The 22,080-nt window shown below is 42.9% G+C and overlaps 1 protein-coding gene across 1 annotated transcript in view; it reads right to left on the bottom strand.

Annotated features, from left to right (window-relative positions):
* The window catches only part of ZC3H15 (zinc finger CCCH-type containing 15), a 29,806-nt gene extending 14,020 nt beyond the window's left edge, over positions 1-15,786 (bottom strand). Inside the window, exons 1-8 of the mRNA XM_056535778.1 lie at positions 15,475-15,786; positions 9,651-9,752; positions 8,318-8,429; positions 6,725-6,877; positions 4,483-4,574; positions 2,893-3,075; positions 1,911-2,057; positions 1,710-1,817 (exon numbers count right to left, since the gene is read on the bottom strand). Of these exons, the coding sequence (XP_056391753.1) occupies positions 1,710-1,817; positions 1,911-2,057; positions 2,893-3,075; positions 4,483-4,574; positions 6,725-6,877; positions 8,318-8,429; positions 9,651-9,752; positions 15,475-15,549 (972 nt within the window). The 5' untranslated portion in view covers positions 15,550-15,786. The remainder of the gene's footprint in view (positions 1-1,709; positions 1,818-1,910; positions 2,058-2,892; positions 3,076-4,482; positions 4,575-6,724; positions 6,878-8,317; positions 8,430-9,650; positions 9,753-15,474) is intronic.
* Between the last annotated feature and the right edge of the window lie 6,294 nt (positions 15,787-22,080).

Below are 22,080 nucleotides of genomic sequence, written 5' to 3'. Positions count from 1 at the left end.
GAGAGGTTGGACTTGTCTTGACCATCCAACCGAAGAGAGACAAGGCCTGGAGGGCGAGACCAAGACTCTCCAGATTCTGAGCCCTGGTTGGAGTTTTGATCAGGAGGTCATCCAAGTAAGGAATCACTGAGACACCCTTTGTCCGTAAAAGGGCTATCACAGGTGCCAGGACATTGGTAAAGACACGCGGAGCAGTGGCCAGACCAAAGGGGAGAGCTACAAACTGAAAATGGCCTTCTGGAACTGCAAAGCGGAGGTACCGCTGATGACCGGGGAATATTGGAATGTGGAGGTAGGCATCCTTGATGTCCACCTAGGAAAGAAACTCCCCTTGATCCATGGGTGCCACTACCGAACGGAGAGACTCCATTCAGAAATGGCGGAGTAGAAGATGCTGGTTGATACTCTTGAGATCTAAAGATTGGGTGTACAGAACCACCTCTCTTGGGGACCACGAAGAGGTTTGAGTAAAAAACCTCAAACGTTCCCTCTGAGGAACCGGGACAATTACTCCCTGGATGACAAGGGACTGAGTGAAATGCTTTTGCTAGAGAGGGGGACCGGGAAAGAAAAAAAGCGATCCCTTGGAAGGGAGGCAAGTTAGATCTTGTACCCGTTGTCTACCACGTCCCTGACCCAGGAGTACTGAACGTGCGAGGTCCAGGCATCTCAGAAGAGTAAGAGACGACCTCCCACCCGAGAAGAATCCGCAGGTGGGGGCGTCCCTTCAGGCCGAGGTAGGTTTGCGAAGGTGCCTGCCTGGACCCTTTATTAGGACTGAAAGGACCGGAAAGAGGAGGACTTCCGACGGGATGTAGTGCTGCAAGCCTTATTCCGAGGTAATAAGGAACTCTTTCTGCCCGCCGCCTCCAAGATAATGTCATCTAGGCACTTGCGAAAAAGCTGAGAACCAGCAAAGGGAAGTTCAGTTACAGACTTCTTGGAGGCTTTAAGCCACATGGAGTGACAGAGGGCTACCAGGTTGCCTGTGGCAAAGGCAGCACAGCGGGCCGACTGCATGGAAGCCCCCTGACGAAGCGCAGTAGCGCGAAATGCACGTTGGGGTAAGTGCAGGTGGCATATGGCTCTACATTGGGTTATTATTGTTTCTCTTCTTTATGCATGTTTACTGTCTGATTATTCTGACTAGGGCTTGTATGCACCCCAAGTAATAAATTTTCTATGACCGCATGTATGCATTTACAGGTTCTTTGTGCCCATGTTATGTGCCTATACCCCCTGTGTCTTTTCAGTCCTGTGCACTGTGCTTATATACTTGATTTTAATATCTATTTGTATTCTCATTAAAAATGTTGCATATTTTTGTGCATTGCTGAATTTATTTGGTGTTACATCATTTGAAATTTCAGCAATATACACTTACCACTTTCATGTTTGGTGACCTAAAAATATATATACCAACCAGAGATAGAGCACTAGTCACAAGGTCCGGTATAATGCAGGCTTAAGTCTTTATTGTACCCAAGAACACGTGCAACGTTTCGGTTCAGTAGCCTTTTTCAAACATGAAAAGTATGCTTGAAAAAGGCTACTGAGCCAAAACGTCGCACACTTGTTTTTTGGGTACAATAAAGACTTAAGCCTGCATTATACTGGACCTCGTGACTAGTGCTGTATCTCTGGTTGGGATGTATTGATTGCAGCTTTGGCAAGCTATTGGTTACACACACACAGTCCTGAAAGCTTACATCATCATCGTCTTCTCCCTCAGCATATATGTATTGTGTGTCATCTGCCTCTTCATCATCATCATTCACAAGTTCGGGTCTAAATTCAAATACTTCACGACCGCTGATCTAAAAAGAGGAAAATAGGTCTTTAATATTAGAGCAATCCTGGAGCAATGCAGAATCGACTGCAGGCAATAAATTCAATAAAAGGATAAATACCCCCATGGATTTTCCTGCTTTAAAGTCTGCCTTTCTCTTTTCCATTTCCTCTTCATCCTTTACTATTTGATCTTGCCTTTTTCTTTTCTTCCAAGAAAGAAAGGATTCTAAGGTGATCCTGGTAACATTTGGTCCAAGTGCAGCACGCTACAAAAAAAAAATAATAATAAATAAATAAATAGGTGTAAGAATCTACAATCATGCATACACAATCACATTTATAGAGTGTATAAACCTTGACGCTTCTGAGCACAGCCAGCAATAACTGAATAAGTCAGAGCGAAGACCGAGCAGGCATTGCCACCCCCATACAGTAACAGGTTCAATGTTCTGGTGGAGATTTTTGATTGGAATTTTCTGTTGGAAGTTTCTGACCAGAAAATTCCACAGTGTAAATAGGTTCACAGAAAACCCATTCACATGCATGTTAAGCTACATGCAGTGGAAATTCTGGTTGTAAATTCTGTTGTGTGAACATGGCCTTACTGTTACTGCAACTGTCTATGAGGAAATTGTGTAAAAAACGAACAACTCTTATAACATCTATTCTGAAAATAAACCTTTTACTTGTACATAAAATCTAAAACAGAACAGTAACAAAACACAGTTGCCAGCACAAGTATAGTTATAACACAGCATAGTCAGATTTCAGAAATATTCCCCTGCATAAAACTGAAAACTTCACAGCCGACAGATTATCCTACAGACTAGGCACTTTCTAAGGGTACAAGCTCATAAAGTGGTGGTCACTGTGGATGCAAGTCATATGGTAATGCTATTCGGTGCAGTTTTAAAATGGACAGCTAAAAGGCCTGGGTAATTGTACATCCACTTATGATCTGCAGGTATACAGCAGTCTGACAAAATTCTGTGGCTATTTAAAAATAGCACGTCCACATGGTTTTAAGGTGCAATGGGTATAATTAGAGGTCAATGGAAACAGTATAAGCGTTACCAAAAGTGATTAAGACACATGGCATACCTCCTTTTCTATCAAATCTTCTAATGAAATTTCGTCTTCCTTTTCTTCTTTCTTCTTTTCCTTCTTTAGTACAAAGCCAGGAGGCAGAGCATGGCGATACATGCAGGTGTCCCCTCCCCCAGGACACACCCAAAACCACCCATATTTGTTGTTTTCTATTGCTTCTAGGAAGAACTTACAAACCTGAAACAAGAATAGTATAAGCCTCAGCTTCAGAAGATATTTTTTATTTCAACATAAAATTATGAGGGGGTAAGATTAAAAAAAAATAATAATAATATTATTTTTTTTTTTTTTTTTTTTTTTTTTTTTTTTTTTTTTTTACAGAATAGGTAAACCTAGAGCAATTCAGTATACATTTTATAGTCATCAGCACAGCAAGATAAACGCTTTGGATCAGTGAGCAGAAAAAGAATATTGAATCAGCACTTGGTGGTGTACTGATTTTAGTAAATATGTCCTCATATGTTCATATTATTTCATTGCCTTATATTTTTAAAGGCAGTCATGTCAAAAGTTTTGGTCAGTCAGGGTCTAAGTGCTGGGACCACCACTGATCAGCAGAAACAGTCAGGTGATGTTGCAGCAGCACGCAACCTTCCCAAGCTCAGTGCTCACTGCAGGAGATGGGCTCCATTATTCTCCAGAAACCTACATCACCTACAACATAAATGATTAAAGGAGTAGTCCAGTGGTGACTCAGTGGTTAACAACTTATCCCCTATCTTAAGGATAGGGGATAAGTTGCAGATCGCGGGGGTCCGACCGCTGGGGCCCCCTGCGATCTCCTGTACGGAGCCCCGACAGCCCGCGGGAAGCGGCCGCCGACACGCCCCCTCAATACAACTCTATGGCAGAGCCGAAGCGCTGCCTTTGGCAATCTCCGGCTCTGCCATTGAGATGTATTGAGGGGGCGTGTCGGCCACCACTTCGTGGGTGGGTCGACACCCACTATCAGGCCGGAGAGCCGGGGCCCTGTACAGAGAGATCGCAGGGGGCCCCAGCGGTCGGGCCCCCCGCGATCTCAAACATCCCCTATCCTTAGGATAGGGGATAAGTTTTTCACCACTGGACTACCCCTTTAAGCCTTGAGCTGAAGAGTGATGTGCGCCTTTATTTTTATATTCTAATTTAAATATCTCTATTCTTTTGGAGAGGCTTGACTGTATGTGTGTGGATTAACAGAAAATAACATATTTAGTTTCCTGCTAATCCTCCCGAGTGTCAGAAATAATTCTCTGCAAAAGACCCAGACTATTTCATGTGACAGATTTTCAGTCCACCATACATTATAAAAATAGTGGCAGTTTTATTTGAAAAGACCACTTTCAATGCGATTTTGGGCAATCTTCTATAGGTACATGCACACAATGATAGCTTGCAGCGGGCTTCCCACTACAAGTTTCACTTCCATTCCCTCCAATGGGTTTGCTGGTAACCTGCTGCTATCACGGATTTCAATGTGTGAACGTACATTTAAAAGAGGTTTTGTACTTTTTGAATGTTAAAAGATATTAAGTTTGCAGCTAATGGAGATTCCCAACCATTATTGAATGTATGTAGTGAATAAAATATCTCAATACAACATACTATCTGAGTTTTAAGTTTCTTCTTTTCTGCTTCTCCGTGCTTCTTGTTAACCACCTCCTCCAGTTTTTTCTCATCCCAAGTCTCCATTGTATCTACAAAAAGAAATACAGATTTGAGGATTTGCTATGTGCAACCATATGTGACCACCCGATCATCATTTCAATCACTCTAAACCTTAGTTATGGGTGTATCATCAATACATTACAATGTACTACTCATTTTTGAACAGCTCAATGATATTTTAACTTTCTAACAGCCCAGTCCATCAAGTTTCGTCTCTAGTCATCTGTACATGCCAAGATGTCTAGGAACAGTGATCTTTAAGCCACACAGTGGTAGGTAATACAACCGCAGAAAAACTAGTGAAGCATATTACAATAAAAAAAAATTTGTTCTCAGGTGTACAACAACTATACGAATTTACAGCATATAAAGGAAACGGGTCAGCTGCACTGATATAAGACTGAGTTAGATGCCCCATTGCAGATTTCATTATATTTGACAGGAAGAACAGTACATTATGCAATACTAGTATTTCTGTCAAAATGACAGACACCAAGATGGAACCTAATGGATTCCATTATAAGTCAATAGGGTCAGGTTGGGTGTCCATCTAGTAACAGGTACTACACCCCATTATTTTTATTTTTCTGCTCAGAAACAGAATGGACACATGTGAATTACAAAAAGGTGGGTGTGCAGAGATTTAAGCACATGTATATAAGAAAATTGCAGAATTTAAAATTGGCTTAAAGTGGCATTACAATTCATTTGAACATCAAACTGCTGCCTGCTAGTGCTGTAAATTACCAAACTGTAGCATGCTCAATTTGCCCGTCCAATGCCAGCAATCTTACCCAGACCAGATGATGGCACCCCCTGCTCTGCTGAAGACATTTCCAACACACTGCAACCAATACCCCAATTAAAAGGGGTTTTCTGGGCAAATATAGGTCACTTGTGCAGTAAAGTAATAAAAGTCTTCATAATTACCTTCCCTGTTACTGTAAGATCATGTCATTTCTCCTTTTTTGTTTCTGCACACAGTGCTGCTTAGTTTTGTGGTTGGGTGAGCGGAACATCAACGGACTGCAGCGGGTAATGGAAGATGTGAAAGCAGCAGCGGTAAGAATGATTGCTTTTATTGTTTTACTGCACAGCGAGGCAGAGGCAGTAGTACATTTTCGCAAAAAAAAAAGCGCTTTAAGGGTGAACACCACTTCTGAAAAGCGATAAATGTTTAGGTGTTGTGTTCTTGCCCCATTTTTTATGTTTTTATAATAAAGAATTAACCTCATTTAAAATAAACAGAGTGCCAGAGCTGGGCCAGACTCCATGTGAATGCTGCAATTTCTTATTTTACAGCCGTAGCAGACTGCCGTTTAGTTTTCAAGCCATATTAGGGCTTTTTATTTATGCAGGATCAATTGTACTTTGTAATGTCACATTTTACCATAAAACATACTGCCAAACACCAGAAAATAATTTTTTTTAGGATAAAATTGGGTAACAGTGTACTGTGATTAAAAAGTTCTCAAAAAAGCGCCATGTAATTTTCTCTGATACATTATGTGACCAAATATCTGTAATTCTGTCATTTAGTATTAGGGTGCATTCACACCACGTTTTCAATTAGTGGTCAGGTCCATTTACGATGGAAAGGGCATGGCACGAAGCAATATATGTGGCGGGAATGCATCCTTATTTTCGTTTACACCGTTTGGGATCAATAATGTTGTTCTTTAATAGTTCAGATATAACTGCATGCAGCAATACCAAACAGGTTTTCTTTTTCTTTATTATTGAAAAATGGGAGAGAGGGAGTTGATTAGAATTTGCATTAGGGGAGGGGCTTTTTTAATTTTGAAAACATTTATTTATATATTTTAAGTCCCTCTAGAGGACTTTTAAAAGCAATCCTTAGATTGCTTAAGCTGATCAATGCTATGCTGAAGCAGCCTGTATCATAAGATCTATGTAAAAGCCTCCAGCTGCCATAGCCATTTGGCAATCTGAACATGTTTTAGTGGAGCCGATTGTACAACAGTGCAGCACCTGTCATTTAGCCTTTTAAATGCCACATACACTATTAACCGAGCATTTAAACGGGTTAAATGACCAACATCAGCAGGATCATTGATTTTGGCCATTGACTGTAGCCCCCACCACAACTGTGTTCATGAGTGCTTATATCTATCTAAGTATTGACCAGTTGGACATTGCTGATTTAGGTAGACTTTACCTTTTTCAAGTTCATCGTCTCTTCCATCAAAATAAAGACTTCTCTTCTCACACTTTCGTTCTAAAGACAAGTCGTGGGAAAATTTGCACTTGTCGCCCTTAGTGCACTGTCCTTGCTTGTAGAAAGCACATACTACAGATTTGGGATCAACACCTAAATAAAGAAAAAAAAAATAATAATAATACTATCAAAGCCAAAACACTGATCAACTTCTGTTTAAGGGTAGGTTCACACGTACAGGATCCTGCACAGATTTGATGCGCAGGATTTGTAACTGCCAATTAGAAGCTGTGCTCAGTCATTTAGTTTACACTGAACTCTGCAGCAGAAAATCCTGCGCATCAAATCTGCGTACGTGTAAACCTACCCTTATAGAAGAAATAGAAAATGGTGGGAAAGCCTAAAGACATAAAGGGGGTTGTTTAACAAAGAAAACCCCCAACATGACCCCTTTACTGCACTGGTTTGCAGAGGTCCAACCCCTTACGATCAAACATTAATGGCCTACCCTAAAGAGAAATCACTTTAAAGGAATTTAAGTTATGGGTACCTCTGCCATTACAGTAGAAACATCCTGTGAACATGCCTAGTCTTACATCCCCCCCTGATAAAACATACACTCCTGGTTATTAACCAGCACACATAATAAACATACCCATACAAATGGGATGATGTTTCCAGTTGTTGCCAATAAACAGAGTGAAGCCTAGTATTTTCATCAGATGTACCCGAATTGGTAATAGCAGATGCATACATGTCTGACATTTTCTACCTAGAAAGCATAATTCCCTGATACACACAAGTAGTGTGCGTCCCAAACTGAGACATGTATTCCCAATACCCCTTACGAGATAAACCCTTCAGAGACCATAAACCCTTTCACTTTGAGATATAAGAATATATATTAGCCTCACAGCCCTTGACAAAGCCAGGAAGCTGGCAAAACGTTAGAAAGGTGAGTGAAGTTTTAGCCAGTTACCTCTCTATTGGTGGACAATATACCCTAGAGTTGTTTGTTGGTATAGAAAGTCAAGTTTTAAGAGAAAAAGGCGAGGTGTCAGCCTGCCAAAAAGCTTGCTATTAACCTATTTAGGTACAGTGTACTGTGAGCTATGCTATAAGCTCACAACCTACAAACTATCACTCAGGGGGCTACAATAAAGTGAAGCCACTGATTATATATATATATATATATATATATATATCTCTCTATCTATCTATCTATCTATCTATCTATCTATCTATCTATCTATCTATATCACACACACACACCATATTTATTTTTTTAAACAAAAGTTATATTTTAAGGAGCCCCTAAGTGAAAGGGTTTATTGTCTCTGAGGGGTTTATTCCCAAAGGGATATTGGTAATACAGTTTAGCCTCACAACCCTTGGGACTCATATGGGACCTTTTGTGATTGCCAAACTGAGACATAGCTCACACTATGCATCATGTCACAGTACTGACTAAACAATGACTGTTTACACTAGAATCTTGACTCATATATACTATATAAAAAGAGAAGCAGAAACAAGAAATTTTCATTTATAATCATGTTCTGTAAATTCCAGAGACTTCAACAATTAATCTACCTTTGCTGACCTTTTGCGCAGCTACTACCGGTTTAAAAAGGTCATTTAACTCTTGTAGCTCTTTCTTTTTGTCGTCCTTTTTAGTTTTCTTCTCTCCTTCAGCCTGTGCCACCTAAATAACAGACAAAGCTGAAAATTTCCTAATAGTTGTATTATATGCTTTAATATTTAGTAAGACAGCTGTATGATCCCAGAGCCTATATACAGTGCCACATCACAGATATTATAGCTGATGCCCATGTATGTGACATATGCCACTCATCAGTAATATACAGAGGCCTATTCATTAGTCTCATTTACATCAATGCAAGCATGGTAACTAACACTTCAATGGGCACTGTCAGTTTGAAAAACTTTATATGTTGTACATCTTGGGAAAACATTAACCTTTCTAATATACTTCATAAAAAAATGTTATTTCCTTTTTATAGAAAGCATGGCTTATAAAATCATGGCTTTGTCCAAGCTGAAGCACAAGCATGGACAAAGTCCAGTAAGTGAGGGTGGGCTAGCAATCCTCTCTCCTGTCTGATAGCACTCCTCTCTCCGTGCTCTCTCCCGTCTGATAGCACTCCTCTCTCTGATCTCCGGTCAGATGCGCTGTCTGAACAATCCTTTTCACTCCTATATGTCTGGTCCCTGCAGTGCTTTTACATATTTCTGGCACCCCGCAGCACTATCCCAGCAGCGAGGAGTGAAAAGGATTGTTCAATCAGCGCATCTGGACCCTCGGCTCAGTGTTAAATCAAGATCGCACTGACTGACTTTAAAAACCCCGCCGAGAGCCGTGAATGGCCACTCTGTGCCGACCATTCAAGACTCCTGGTGGAGGATTTGAAAATGAAAGTAAAAGACCGTATATACATCGCAGGGGAGCAGAGGATGCCGCCCACTCCCCTGGTTAATAGTTTTTGATCGCATTGGGTCTCAGAAGTAAGACCCGGTGCGATCAATCCCTCAGCCTCTATACTACTACCCCTAACATGGAACAGACTTTTCCATGATGGGGGTAGTAGTACACGCACTATTGTAGTCTCCCCAGCCACTCAGGGCAACTAGTACTTCCATCATGGAAACTAGTCTGTTCATGATGGGAGTAGTAGTACCCCAGGCTGTGGGAGTCTGTAGGCAGCTGACTTTTTCACAGTTAACGAGTGAAAAACGGATGCAAAAGAATGCCACTAAATGGCATCCCTTTGCATCCGTTTGTAGTATGGTCCGTTAGTGCAGCTTTGACGGGAGAAAAACCGGACAGGAGAAAACGGCCGTGTGAATGCATCTCATTTGTTGGTATGGCCACAACTACAATGTATTGTATACTACTGATACTCACCACTCGAGGGTTCTGCTGTCCGAATTTAACCTGGTGTGTGACATTTTTGATAAATTTTTGCTGCTTGGCACCCTTCTTGTTCTTAAGGCCAAATGTCTTGTCCTTTAATGAAAGATAAAAAGTAAAATCAGGACAAAAAAAGAAAAAAAATTACATTGACCAAATATTGCGGTGACATGTACCATATCAGCATGTAACAATTTTTATCATTCTACAGTGAACATGAAGTAAAATCCACTAGTTAAAGTTAGAGGCTACATAAAATTTGACCATAGAGAACCAATGTAGCCAAATTTACCCATGTGACAGAGGAAAAATGGAGATGGCTCAAAGTACACATTGGCAATGTGCCAGCAAGCCCTGCCCTAGTGAGCACTGTGCACAGGGCTATAAAATGTGAAGTATTCCTGGTGCATCCAGTTGATCCTCAGAATTATTTTGCTGCCAGCCAAGGGACTAAAGAAGCCTGGGTTATAAAGAGGTTAAAAAAACAACAACACATAAGCAGAAAGCAGATGTCCCGGGCAAGTTCACCTGTCTGGGTTATATCTGTATGCTCTACTGGGACCCAGGGCTAGGAAACTAAAGGTCAAAGGAGGTCTTCTCACTGGGACAATGACCCATCTAGGGGAGAGATTCGGCAGTTTCCCAGTTTGTCCCAATAAGGGCCCGTCCACACAGCTGAATTTCAATTTATCCGCTCTGAATTGAATACGCTGCTTATTTCAGAGATGTGTGGAATTTTTCAATACCACTCAGAATTGGAATGGAAATTATGTACTAAACTATGGTTCTACCCAGGAAAAGGAAGTACTACCCCTTTTTAACCATTTGCCAACCTGATTGTTTTAATGAATTGCATTTGGAAATTCCGGACTGAATTTCCTCCACTATATCCGCTAACACAACTGACTCATTCTTTGGGCAGATGTCCATTCTAAAATCCCAATGTGTGCACAGAGCAGCACAATCACATTGAAAACAATAGAGCTCTGCTAGAAACTAAAAGCTGGCAGCTAAAATTCAGCAGTATGGACAGACCCGGTCTACAATTAATACATAATAACATTAAAAAGCATTAGTCACCGACTCATCATATTGTACATACAATGGCTGTAAATGGTCAACACCTACCCTACTGTCACTATACACTATATCAACTGGCTCCAGAACAGATTTGTAAATTACTTCTATAAAAAAAAAAAAAAAAAAAAAAAAAACTTAATCCTTCCAATAATTATCAGCTACTGAAGTTGAGTTGTTCTTTTCTGTCTGGCAACAGTACTCTCTGCTGACATCTCTGCTTGTCTCGGGAACTGCGCAGAGTAGAAGAGGTTTGCTTCTACTCCGGACAGTTCCCGAGACACGTGTCATCAGAGAGCACTTAGACAGAAAATAACAACTCAACTTCAGCAGATCATAAGTACTGAAAGGATTAATAGAAGTAATTTACAAATCTGTTTAACTTTCTGGAGCCAGTTGATATATAAACTTCCTGGATAACCCCTTTAAAGTGAAAAGAAATAACCTTGGCAGCTGGCTATAGAAGTATGGTACTAGCAAAAAGGACTTAGAAATAGGGGAACTCTTAGGACAGAATACCAAAGTAGTAAAGAATCTAGATGGAGATTTATTAAAACTTGTCCAGAGGAAAAGTTGTCCAGTTGCCCATAGTAACCAATCAGGTCGCTTCTTTCATTTTTCCCCATGCCTTTTCAAAAATGAAAGAAGAGAACTGATTGGTTGCTATGGGCAACTTTCCTCTCAACAGGTTTTCATAAATCTCCCCCCTAGTGTCTATATCATTGTTTCCAAACCAGAGTGTTTTGCAACAGCTGGAGGCACCCTGTTTGGGAAACACCGTCTATATGACCACTGTGGAAGAGAAACAGACAGAGGCTTAATCTGCTTATCAAGTTTCACCCCCAGTAGATGCAAAGAGAACAATGATGTACCCCCCCCCCCCCATGACATGTAATTTTCCTTATGGCTCTTCTTTGCTAGGTATGTGTCTTTTATAACATTATGACTGTGCCTCTTGGGGCAAAACCATTTCTTTCTTGCCCCAATCCAAGGATTACTATCAGATGGTTGATTGGGAAACTATCCTATCATTTGGAGCGAGAAAAGCTATATAGCAGTATACACAGTCACTACAGCTATATACCCATGTTCCTGGGTATGGCTGATTATTCACTCCAAAATGGACTGCCTGACCCTCAACACCAATCATGTCATACTGGCATAGAAATAAGGGCACTCTTATGGAGGAGAGGTAACCAAGAAGTGAAGAATGTAGTGTTTGTATGACCACTGTGGCAGAGAGACAGAGGTTAAATCCGGTTATCAAGTGGCACCGCAGCGGACCTAAAGACAACATCACATGCCAGTTTCCTTATGAAGCTTCACTTATACAGTGACCCCCCGACCTGCAATGGCCCCGACATATGATAATTTCAACATATGATGGCCTCTCAGAGGCCATCGCATGGTGAAGGCAGCATCAACATACGATGCTTTTGTATGTCGGGGCAATCGCATAAACTGCTATCCGGCAGCGCAGACTGCTTCAGCTGCCACCAGATAGCCGTTTATGGTGCCCCATGTGGTCTGGTGATAACTCACCTGTCCCCGGCACTCCGTACCGTCCGCTTCAGGCTCCGCTGCATCGCCGTCCCTCTCCGTCATCATCATGTCGCCGCGCACGCTGTCCCGTCATCCAATCGGAGCGGCGTACGAAGCGACGTGATGACGGCAATGAAGAGCGACGATCCCGGGCAGCAGAGACGGTCCAGAGTGGCGGGGACACCCCGGGGACAGCGATGGAGGGCATCCAGGGCAGCCTTGATGGTCCAGAGCGGCGGGGACAGGTGAGTATAACTTCCTATACTTTACATTGCACGGATCCCTCAACATACGATGGTTTCAACTAACGATGGTCCATTTGGAACAAAATTACCATCAAATACTGAGGGCCCACTGTACTGTATTTCTATAACCAGCTGTGATATTTTTCATGTCAGTAATCTGTAGAGTTGTGTAAAGATATTTGGGGTTTTTAAGGAATCGTTAAAATGTAATGTTTAATCATTTTTTTCTCAGTGATAATATTTAAGCTGACTAGTAGATTTCTTATGATCCAAATTTAATGTGAATTGTTGTAACTACTCTACTACCGGTCAGACAAGTAAACTAATATAGTCTATGACACATGATCGGCGTCACGGTGTAACCAGCCTTCCTCTAGAGTCAGCGATCGCTATTTTAGTGATGTGCCACATTGATATATATCCTTTATTTGGGGCTCTTTGTACCGTCACAGACAATGGCTAGTTTTTTTTCTTAATACCATATGCCAGTGTATATGGTATATTGTATTTATCTGACTTTTTGATCGCTTTTTATTATTTTATTATATAAAAAGTGACCAAAAATAAGCTATTTTGGACTTTGGAATTTTTTTGCACATACGCCATTGACCGTGCGGTTCAATTAATGTTATATTTTTATAGTTCGGACATTTACGCACGTGGCGATAACACGTTTATTTTTATTATGGTTACATATTTTTAATATGGAATTTGGGAAAAGGGGGGTGATTTAAACTTTTAATAAGGAAGGGGTTAATGGTATGGGACTTTTAGGATGAAACATTAGATTCCTGCCAGGCTTTATCATTCTCAGTGCAGCAGCCGCCATAGGATGTGAGGTAAACCCTCTGGCTACCTCAGCAGTGGATCGCTTGTCTGCACTCTTGTATACTGGGGTGAAAATACAATCACCCTCAATGTTTCTCATAGCGCCACCAGCAGGACCAGAATGATAGACATATTTTTGCACCCCTAGTATGGGCAGCTCAACCACAGGTCCAATGACTGAGGAATAGTAGAGGAATCCGCACGTAAAAATTCCGCTGCGGAATTTCAGTTTTTGTCCTGCCAATTTAGCACGAAAATCATGCAGAATGTGGAATTCCGAATGGAATATAGAGGGAACTGGATTGGAATCGGAATTTCCCTTTTTATTTATTTTTTCGTGTGGCATTTCTGCGCGGAAACACTTTATCATTGACTTCAATGGACTTCTGCTCGCATATTCCTCAAGAATAATGAACATGTTTGTTTCTTCTAGTGGAACGGAATTCTGCGGCGGAATTTACGCCGTGTGAACAGTGCAGAGTAAAATACATTGAAGTCAATGGCAAAGCAGATGTTAATTATTTCTAAGCGGTGAATTCAAGAAGAATTACTCCAGGAAATTCCTCAGTGTGAACGCACCCTTACATAGAATCTTCGGTATCCATCATAAGGATCTGATGTTTGTTTCATTAGACCTCTGGATCGCCGCACTACACTAATCTATCACCAACCTTATACAGTGACCCCCCCCCCCCCGACCTATGATGGCCCCAACATACGATCATGTCAACATACGATGCCCTCTCAGAGGCCATCGCATGCTGAAGGCAGCATCAACATACGATGCTTTTGTATGTCGGGGCCATCGCATAAACGGCTATCCGGCAGCGCAGACTGCTTCAGCTGCCACCGGATAGCCGTTTACGGTGCCCCGTGTGGTCCGCTGACGATCACTTACCTGTCCTCGGGGCTCCGGCGCGTCCTCTTTGGGATCCCCTGCATCGTCGGCGCTCTTCATCGTCACGTCGCTACGCACGCCATCCCATCAACCAATAGGAGCGGCATGCGTAGTGACGTTGATGGCGGCGACGGAGAGTGAGGATGCCGGGGAAGCAGAGGCCTGGCTGGAGCGTCGGGGACGCGGCGACAGCGATGGAAGGTGACATCCAGGGCAGCGGTGACAAGCGATGGCGGGGACACATGAGTACAACCTCCAATACCAGTGGACCTCCAGATGTTGCAAAACTACAACTCCCAGCATGCCCGGACAGCCGTTGGCTGTCCGGGCATGCTGGGTGTTGTAGTTTGGCAACATCTGGAGGTCCGCAGGTTGTAGACCACTGTCCTATACTTTACATTGCAAGGATCTCTCAACATACGATGGTTTCAACAAACGATGGTCCATTTGGAACTGATTAACATCATATGTTGAGGGACCACTGTACTGATATATTGTCGTACCGTACAGTAGATACGTGAAGGATTGGGACATGTCAAAAGAAAAAGTAACATGACCCAGAAGAACAAAATGTTTGTAGCTTTCTAGCATACCTGTCATGATGTCCGGCTACGATACATGTAGAACTCCCAGGCAATGTCATAGGCAGAGACCTACCCCAAGACGATGGGTGTCCACAATTCCTATACACGTCTATAGGAATTCCATACATATATATCTTCTGATGGCCTATGAGATTGTCCAGGAGTTTGAAACATGTCCTGTCACTGGGCATCATGTTAGGGACCACCACTGATCAGGAGAACAGGGGGCAGGATGATAGAGCTAATATCTATAGCAATTGTCTGTCATTCCCGAAGACTAGTGTTTTTCAAATAGTATGTGTCCAGCTGTTGCAAAACTACAAGCCCCAGCATGCCCACACAACCTATGGCCGTCCAGGCATGCTGGGAGTTGTAGTTTTGCAATAGCACGACACATTGTTTTAAAAACAGTGTCATCTAGTCTGAACAGAGCAGTCACACACATGCTGGCCCACCACTCACAGGACCCCCATTCTCCTGATCAGTGGTCCCAGGCATCAGACCCTTATTGATTCTGGGGGAGCCCCCATGATATGTGGTGGAGGCAGCGGGGCACACATGACAGCCGGCAGGCCCTGGCTAGACTACAGGCCACGCCGGACACATGGAGAACTGGGCACAGAACCAAGGCTGTCGGGATTCACCTCTATGACCTTCTCCTTCTTCTTCTGCTCGGTCTTCTTCGCGGCTTGAGGGGCCGCAGGTTTCTTCGGCGGCATTGCGGTGCACGCAGTCCTAGCGGTATACTCTGCTTTACAGAAGGCCTCACTTTACGGCTGGAAGTTCGGCAGTGACGTCATCACTCACAGACTCGCCGGGCAGACAGGAACTGCTATGCGCACTGTCTCGATCTCCCATGGTGCTGTTCGGTTTTCAAGCCTCATGGAATATGTAGTCCTGCGGGTGTCCATGTGACGTGCTCCATCATTTATGTTTCCTGGCTGTATTGAGAACGGACGTGGAGAAGAATATATGTAGTCCTTGTCTGGACAGAATCTCTGTCTTTTCTACTCTAAATATATACAAGATAACATTATAATATCATAGGGGACATGTATCAATTAGAGATGAGCGAACTTACAGTAAATTCGATTCGTCACGAACTTCTCTGCTCGGCAGTTGATGACTTATCCTGCATAAATTAGTTTAGCTTTCAGGTGCTCCCGTGGGCTGGAAAAGGTGGATACAGTCCTAGACTCTTTCCTAGGACTGTATCCACCTTTTACAGCCCACCGGAGCACCTGAAAGCTGAACTAAATTTATGCAGGATAAGTCATTAACTGCCGAGCCGAGAAGTTCATGACGAATCGAATTTACTGTAAGTTCGCTCATCTCTAGTATCAATGTTGGTGTAGGTAGACGTCTTTTTTAGATCATTTTGGTTGGTCTAAATTTAGTGCAATTGCCCCAAATTTACCATACTTGTTGTGCAAGGCACATGATAAATTTTGTGCAAAGTTCTAAATTTACACACAGTTCTGTTTGTACACCTGATCTACACCTCACACGAAAAGTGGACACCCGGATTTTGCTCTATTGCTTTGAGGCTCGGATTCCATTTTTTAATTTTTTTATTTTATGTCCACCAGCAAAAACGCCAGAAAAACTGTCACAGCTTTTTCTTGCGTTTTTTCTTGCATTTTTGCTGGTGTGCAGAAACAATCATTTTTTTACCCAGTGGTGATTTTTTTCACTGCCTTCGGGTACCACTCTGTGGGTCAGATGCAGAGCGCCCAGCCCACAGAGTGTAAGAAGGTGAGGAGTTGATATATAGCATATACATATACACGGTGCATTGCATCACTACTTACCTCCGCCGGTTGTATAGTATACAGGGGTGCATTGTGTACCCATGTATACTATAAAGGAGCCCAGCAAAGAAAGCGTTAACCCACGTTGCTGCTGAGCAGTTCTGGGTTAAGTCTTTGTGCGCTATCTTGTATATACACCCATCTATAGATGACTGTATATACAGGATACAGTAGGCAGACGTCAACAATTGGGGGCTCCCTGTTACACTGCAGTATGGGCACACTCCCCAGGGGAGAGCGACCAAAATGTAATAACCTTTTTTTTTTTCTTCTCATTTCAGATACGTGAATGCGGAGGACTACGTCAGATTTGGTGGATTGCGACAATGACCAGTGGTTTTTTTTATGTCCATAAAAGGGTTAATGAGGGCTGTGGGGTAGTATTTTTTAAATAAAAAAATTATTTCAATGTGTTGTGTTTTTTTATAATTGAATTTTCAGGCTTAGTAGTGGAAGCCGTCTTGTAGACAGAATCCATTACTAAGCCAGAGCTTAGTGTTAGCCACAAACCAGCTAGTGCTAACCCCCAATTATTACCGTGGTACCCACCACCCCAGGGGTGCCGGGAAGAGCCGGTACCAACAGGCCCAGAGCATCAAAAATGGCACTCCTGGGCCTAGGCGGTAACAGGCTGGCGTTATTTAGGCTGGGGAGGGTCAGTAACAATGGTCCTTGCCCACCCTGGTAACGTCAGGCTTTTGCTGCTTGGTTGGTTTCTGGCTGAAACTGAAAATATGGGGAACCTTATGCGTTTTTTAAATTTATTTATTTTACAAAAAACGTATAGGGTTCCCTGTATTTTCATTCTCAGCACAATACCAACCAAGCAGCAACAGCCTGATGTTACCAAGGTGGGCCAGGACCATTGTTACTGGCCCTCTCAGCCTAAATAACGCCAGCCTGTTACCGCTAAGGCCCAGGAGCATCATGATGCTTCGGGCCTGTTGGTACCGGCTCTTCCTGGCACCCCCTGTGGCGGTGGATACCAGGGTAATAATTGGGGGTTAGCTCTAGCTGTTTTTGGTGCTAACGCTAAGCCCCGGCTTAGTAATGGATTCCGTCTACAAGATGGCTTCCACTACTAAGCCTGAAAATTCAATTATATAAAAACACGACACATCTAAAAAGAAAATTTTATTTAAAAAAAAACTCACACCACAGCCATCGTTAACCATCGTCGCAGTCCACCGAATCTGACGTAGTCCTCCGCAATCACGCATCTGAAATGATAAAAAAAGAAAAACACCGAAAATGAGTTAGCATTTTTTTTTTGCGCTCTCCCCTGGGGAGAGCGCACATAATGCAGTGTGTTTCTATACAGGGAGCCTCCAATTGTTGCTAAACTACCAACTCCCATCATGGGGGCTGTAGTTAAACAACAACTGGAGTTACCCAGTTTGAGAACACACTACCAGAAAGGCTCTGTTCCCATTATGTAAAACGCATAATGAGAACAAAGGCATACTTACCACCCTGGCTTCAAGCCTGGACTGTGTAGCTCCGCTACCTAATGATGTCATCACTAGGGGGCGGAGTAGTAAAGGTCGCAGGGGGTCTCAGGAATGAGACCCAGTGTAATCTGTCCCTCTGCCGATCTGTCCCTTGGACTACTAGTCCCATCATGGGATATTCTGTGTCCCATGATGGGAGTAGTTGTAGTACCGCAGTGCTGAGGAATGGCTCTTGCACATCCCCTGGCTGCAGGACTCTATTGGGACTGTTAGGACTACTACTCCCATCATGGACAGACTCCGTCCATGATGGGAGTTGTAGTCCTGGGGCTGAGGTGCAGATCGCAGCAGGTCATTCTTCAGAGACCCGCTGCAATCCGCAATTATTAACTTAAAAAGCCGGCGATACATGCGGCTTCACTGCGCTGCCCCCGACTCCTGTATTCTCCGTCATAATTCATAATCCCCGCCGCCGGAACACGGAGCTCTGATTGGTAACTATTACCATTTCTGATTAATAACTATTCACCAATCAGAGCTCCCGTGTTCCAGTGGGGATTATGAATTATGAGAGCATATACAGAAGCCAGTGGCACATGCGGCTTCACTGCGCTACAGCTGTCATAATTCATAATCCCTGCCGAAACACGGGAGCTCCGATTGTTGAATAATTATTGACCAATCAGAGCTCCCGTGTTACGGCGGCGGGGATTATGAAATATGACAGTGTATACAGGAGCCGGCAGCAGCGCAGTTAAGCCGCATGTATCGCCGGCTTTTTAAGTTAATAAATGCGGATCGCTGCGGGTCTCTGCAAAATGACCTGCTGTGATCTGCACCTCAGCCCCTGGACTGGAGTCTGTCCATGATGGGAGTAGTAGTCCTAACAGTCCCAATAGAGTCCCGCAGCCAGGGACGCCAGGGGATGTGCAGGAGCCAGCTCTCAGCACTGCGGTACTACAACTACTCCCATCATGGGACAGATTCTGTCCCATGATGGGAGTAGTTGTAGTATTGCAGTGCTGGCTCCTGCATCGTCCAGCGTCCGACACTTTTCTACGTTTACTTGCTACCACTTGTACATTTTTAGTTGATTTTTGCACAAAAAAAAAAGCGTAATTGTGCAAAAAAAAAATCTAAATTTTTTTTGCGCAAATGATACTTACCAGTCCACTGGATTAAGTTGTCTACGGTACACCAAACAGGTGACAACTTAAGAAAATCATCCACCAAATAAAACAGCTCAAATACAAAAAAAAAGCGCAATTGCGCAAAATCTGTAGACACAAAAAGTAGTCTAAAGGCAATGATACATGTCCCCCATAGTTCCATGATTTCTTTGTCTATGAGATGTTTTGGTAAATCTTATTGGATGAGGAGAAATATTTTACAGTACTTATCTTGGATGCAGAGCAGCAAAGAAGAGGACGTTTTTTTTACGGCATGCTCCTTTTATGACCTCTGCTGTTCAGTGATTGGCTACTGTTATATGGCTAATTTGCATATTGTCTGCATAAATGTGAAGTCTCCTGTCTTGTTATAAAATCTACGGTTTTTCTTAGGGTTTACTTCACACTTTGCAGCTCTTTAGCACTACCACAGCTAATTACCACATATTTTAGTGCCACGCATTACCGATAAGGCAGTTAAAATGGTGCATTTTAAAATGCACCATTTTTTACTGAAATTTCGGTCATTCACAGCAAGAATGCATGCAGTCGTAAGCGGTGGTCCCACTAATTAGCCGCAAAGTGTGAACACGGCCTTAGGCAGTGGACACATCTGACTCATTTTCCTGCTCAATAACATATATAAGGCTGCATTCACACCATGTTTTTGCAATACAGTTCCTGTATACGTTTTCAATGTGAAAGCCGTACGGATCCGTATTGTAAACCGCATGCATTGAAAACCGTATGCCAAAAGATGCATCCGGTATTGTCCGTTTTGCCTCCTGTACGGTTTTGTCCGATTTTTTTTTCCCGTACCCAAAACCATAGGTTTTTGGTCCGGGTGAAAAACTGTATTAAACCGTATCCGTTTTTTTTTTTGTTTTTTTTACATGGGAGTCAATGTACAGACAAACCGTATGTGCGTACAGTTCTATCCAGTTTGCACCATCCGGTTATTGACTTTGCAGTTTTTTTTCTTGGAATTTCAATCAAACAAGTGAAACTTTATTCATAATGGAGTGAAAAGTAAAAAAATGTATAATTTTTTTTCTTAAAAAACGGATGCAACCGGACATTTTTCAAACCGTATATGGTTTTTAACTATATACGGGTTAAAATTTGTACACACATTTTGATGCAGTTTAGTACATATGGGTGCTGGATCCGGCAGGGGGAGGGGCAAACCGGGTGCTCCATTTCCTTTAATGATCTGACCGGAGTCAAACGGGGACTCCGGTCGGCTAAGTTTTGACCCGTATCCGGTATACTACGGTTTTAGGTCCGGTCAGGAAACCGCATACGGGTCAAAACTGAGCCGACCGGAGTCACCGTTTGACTCCGGTCAGTTCATTAAAGGAAATGGAGTCACGGGCTGATCCGGCTGGGGTACGGGAGCACCCGGTTTGCCCCTCCCCCTGGCGGATCCAGCACCCGTATGTACAAAACATGGTGTGAATGCACCCTTAGGCTGGGTTCACACTACGGTTTGTCATTACGGTTCCCACGTTTTTGCCTGCGGTCGGGAAACCGCATACGGCCGAAAAAGCAGCCGACCGGAGGCTGCGGTTCACTCCGGTCGGCTCATAGACATGCATTAACTACGGTTCCCTATACGGCTGAGTGCGGCCGCCGCAATTAAGCCCCGCCCACCCCTCCTCCCAGCCGTTTACGGGAACCGTAATGACAAACCGTAATGTGAACCCAGCCTTAGTCAGGTTTTGAGGAATCTGTTTTTCATCAAAAAACTGATACAGGAACTCTATTGCAAAAACGTGGTGTGAATGCACCCTTAAAGGGGACTCTTGTGAAAACCTTTTTTCTTTTAAATCAACTGGTGGCAGAAAGTTAAACATATTTGTAAATTACTTCTATTAAAAAATCTTAATCCTTCCAGTACTTATTAGCTGCTGAATGCTACAGAGGAAATTCCTTTCTTTTTGGAACACTGATGACATCATGAGCACAGTTCTCTCTGCTGACATCTCTGTCCATTTTATAGGAGATGTATGCTAAGGGCAGCATGGTGGCTCAGTGGTTAGCATTGCTGCCTTGCAGTGTTGGGGACTTGGGTTCAAATCCCACTAAGGACAACAATAAATAATGCATTATTATTATTATAATAACATCAGCACAGAGAACTGTGCTCGTGATGTCATCAGAGAGCATAACAAAAAGAAAATAATTTCCTCTGTAGTATTCAGCAGCTAATAAGTACAGGAAGGATTAAGATTTTTTAATAGAATTTACAAATATGTTTAACTTTCTGCTAGAGATGAGCGAACTTACAGTAAATTTGATTCATCATGAACTTCTCGGCTCAGCAGTTGATGACTTTTCCTGCATAAATTAGTTCAGCTTTCAGGTGCTCCGGTGGGCTGGAAAAGGTGGATACAGTCCTAGGAGACTCTTTCCTAGGACTGTATCCACCTTTTCCAGTCCACCGGAGCACCTGAAGGCTGAACTAATTTACGCAGGATAAGTCATCAACTGCCGAGCCGAGAAGTTCGTGACGAATCTAATTTACTGTAAGTTCGCTCATCTCTACTTTCTGCCACCAGTTGATTTAAAATAAAAAAGGTTTTCACCTGAGTACCCCTTTAAGCCATTTTTCCATGACATTAGAGCAGTGATTCTGAACCAGTGTTGACGCCAGCCTTAGCAAAACTACAACTCCCAGCATGCCAGAACAGCCGAAGGCTGTCCGGGTATGCTGGGAGTTGTAGTTTTGCAACTTATGCAGGCACACTGGTTGGAAAACACTGCAATAGAGAAATAGATAATTTAGGGTCCACTTTCAACGTGGAGGATGTCATTTG

This window comes from Hyla sarda, chromosome 8 (genome assembly GCF_029499605.1).
Source record: "Hyla sarda isolate aHylSar1 chromosome 8, aHylSar1.hap1, whole genome shotgun sequence".
Taxonomy (NCBI): domain Eukaryota; kingdom Metazoa; phylum Chordata; class Amphibia; order Anura; family Hylidae; genus Hyla; species Hyla sarda.
Note: the sequence above shows the minus strand (reverse complement) of the source record. Positions and strands in the feature narration are given on the sequence as shown.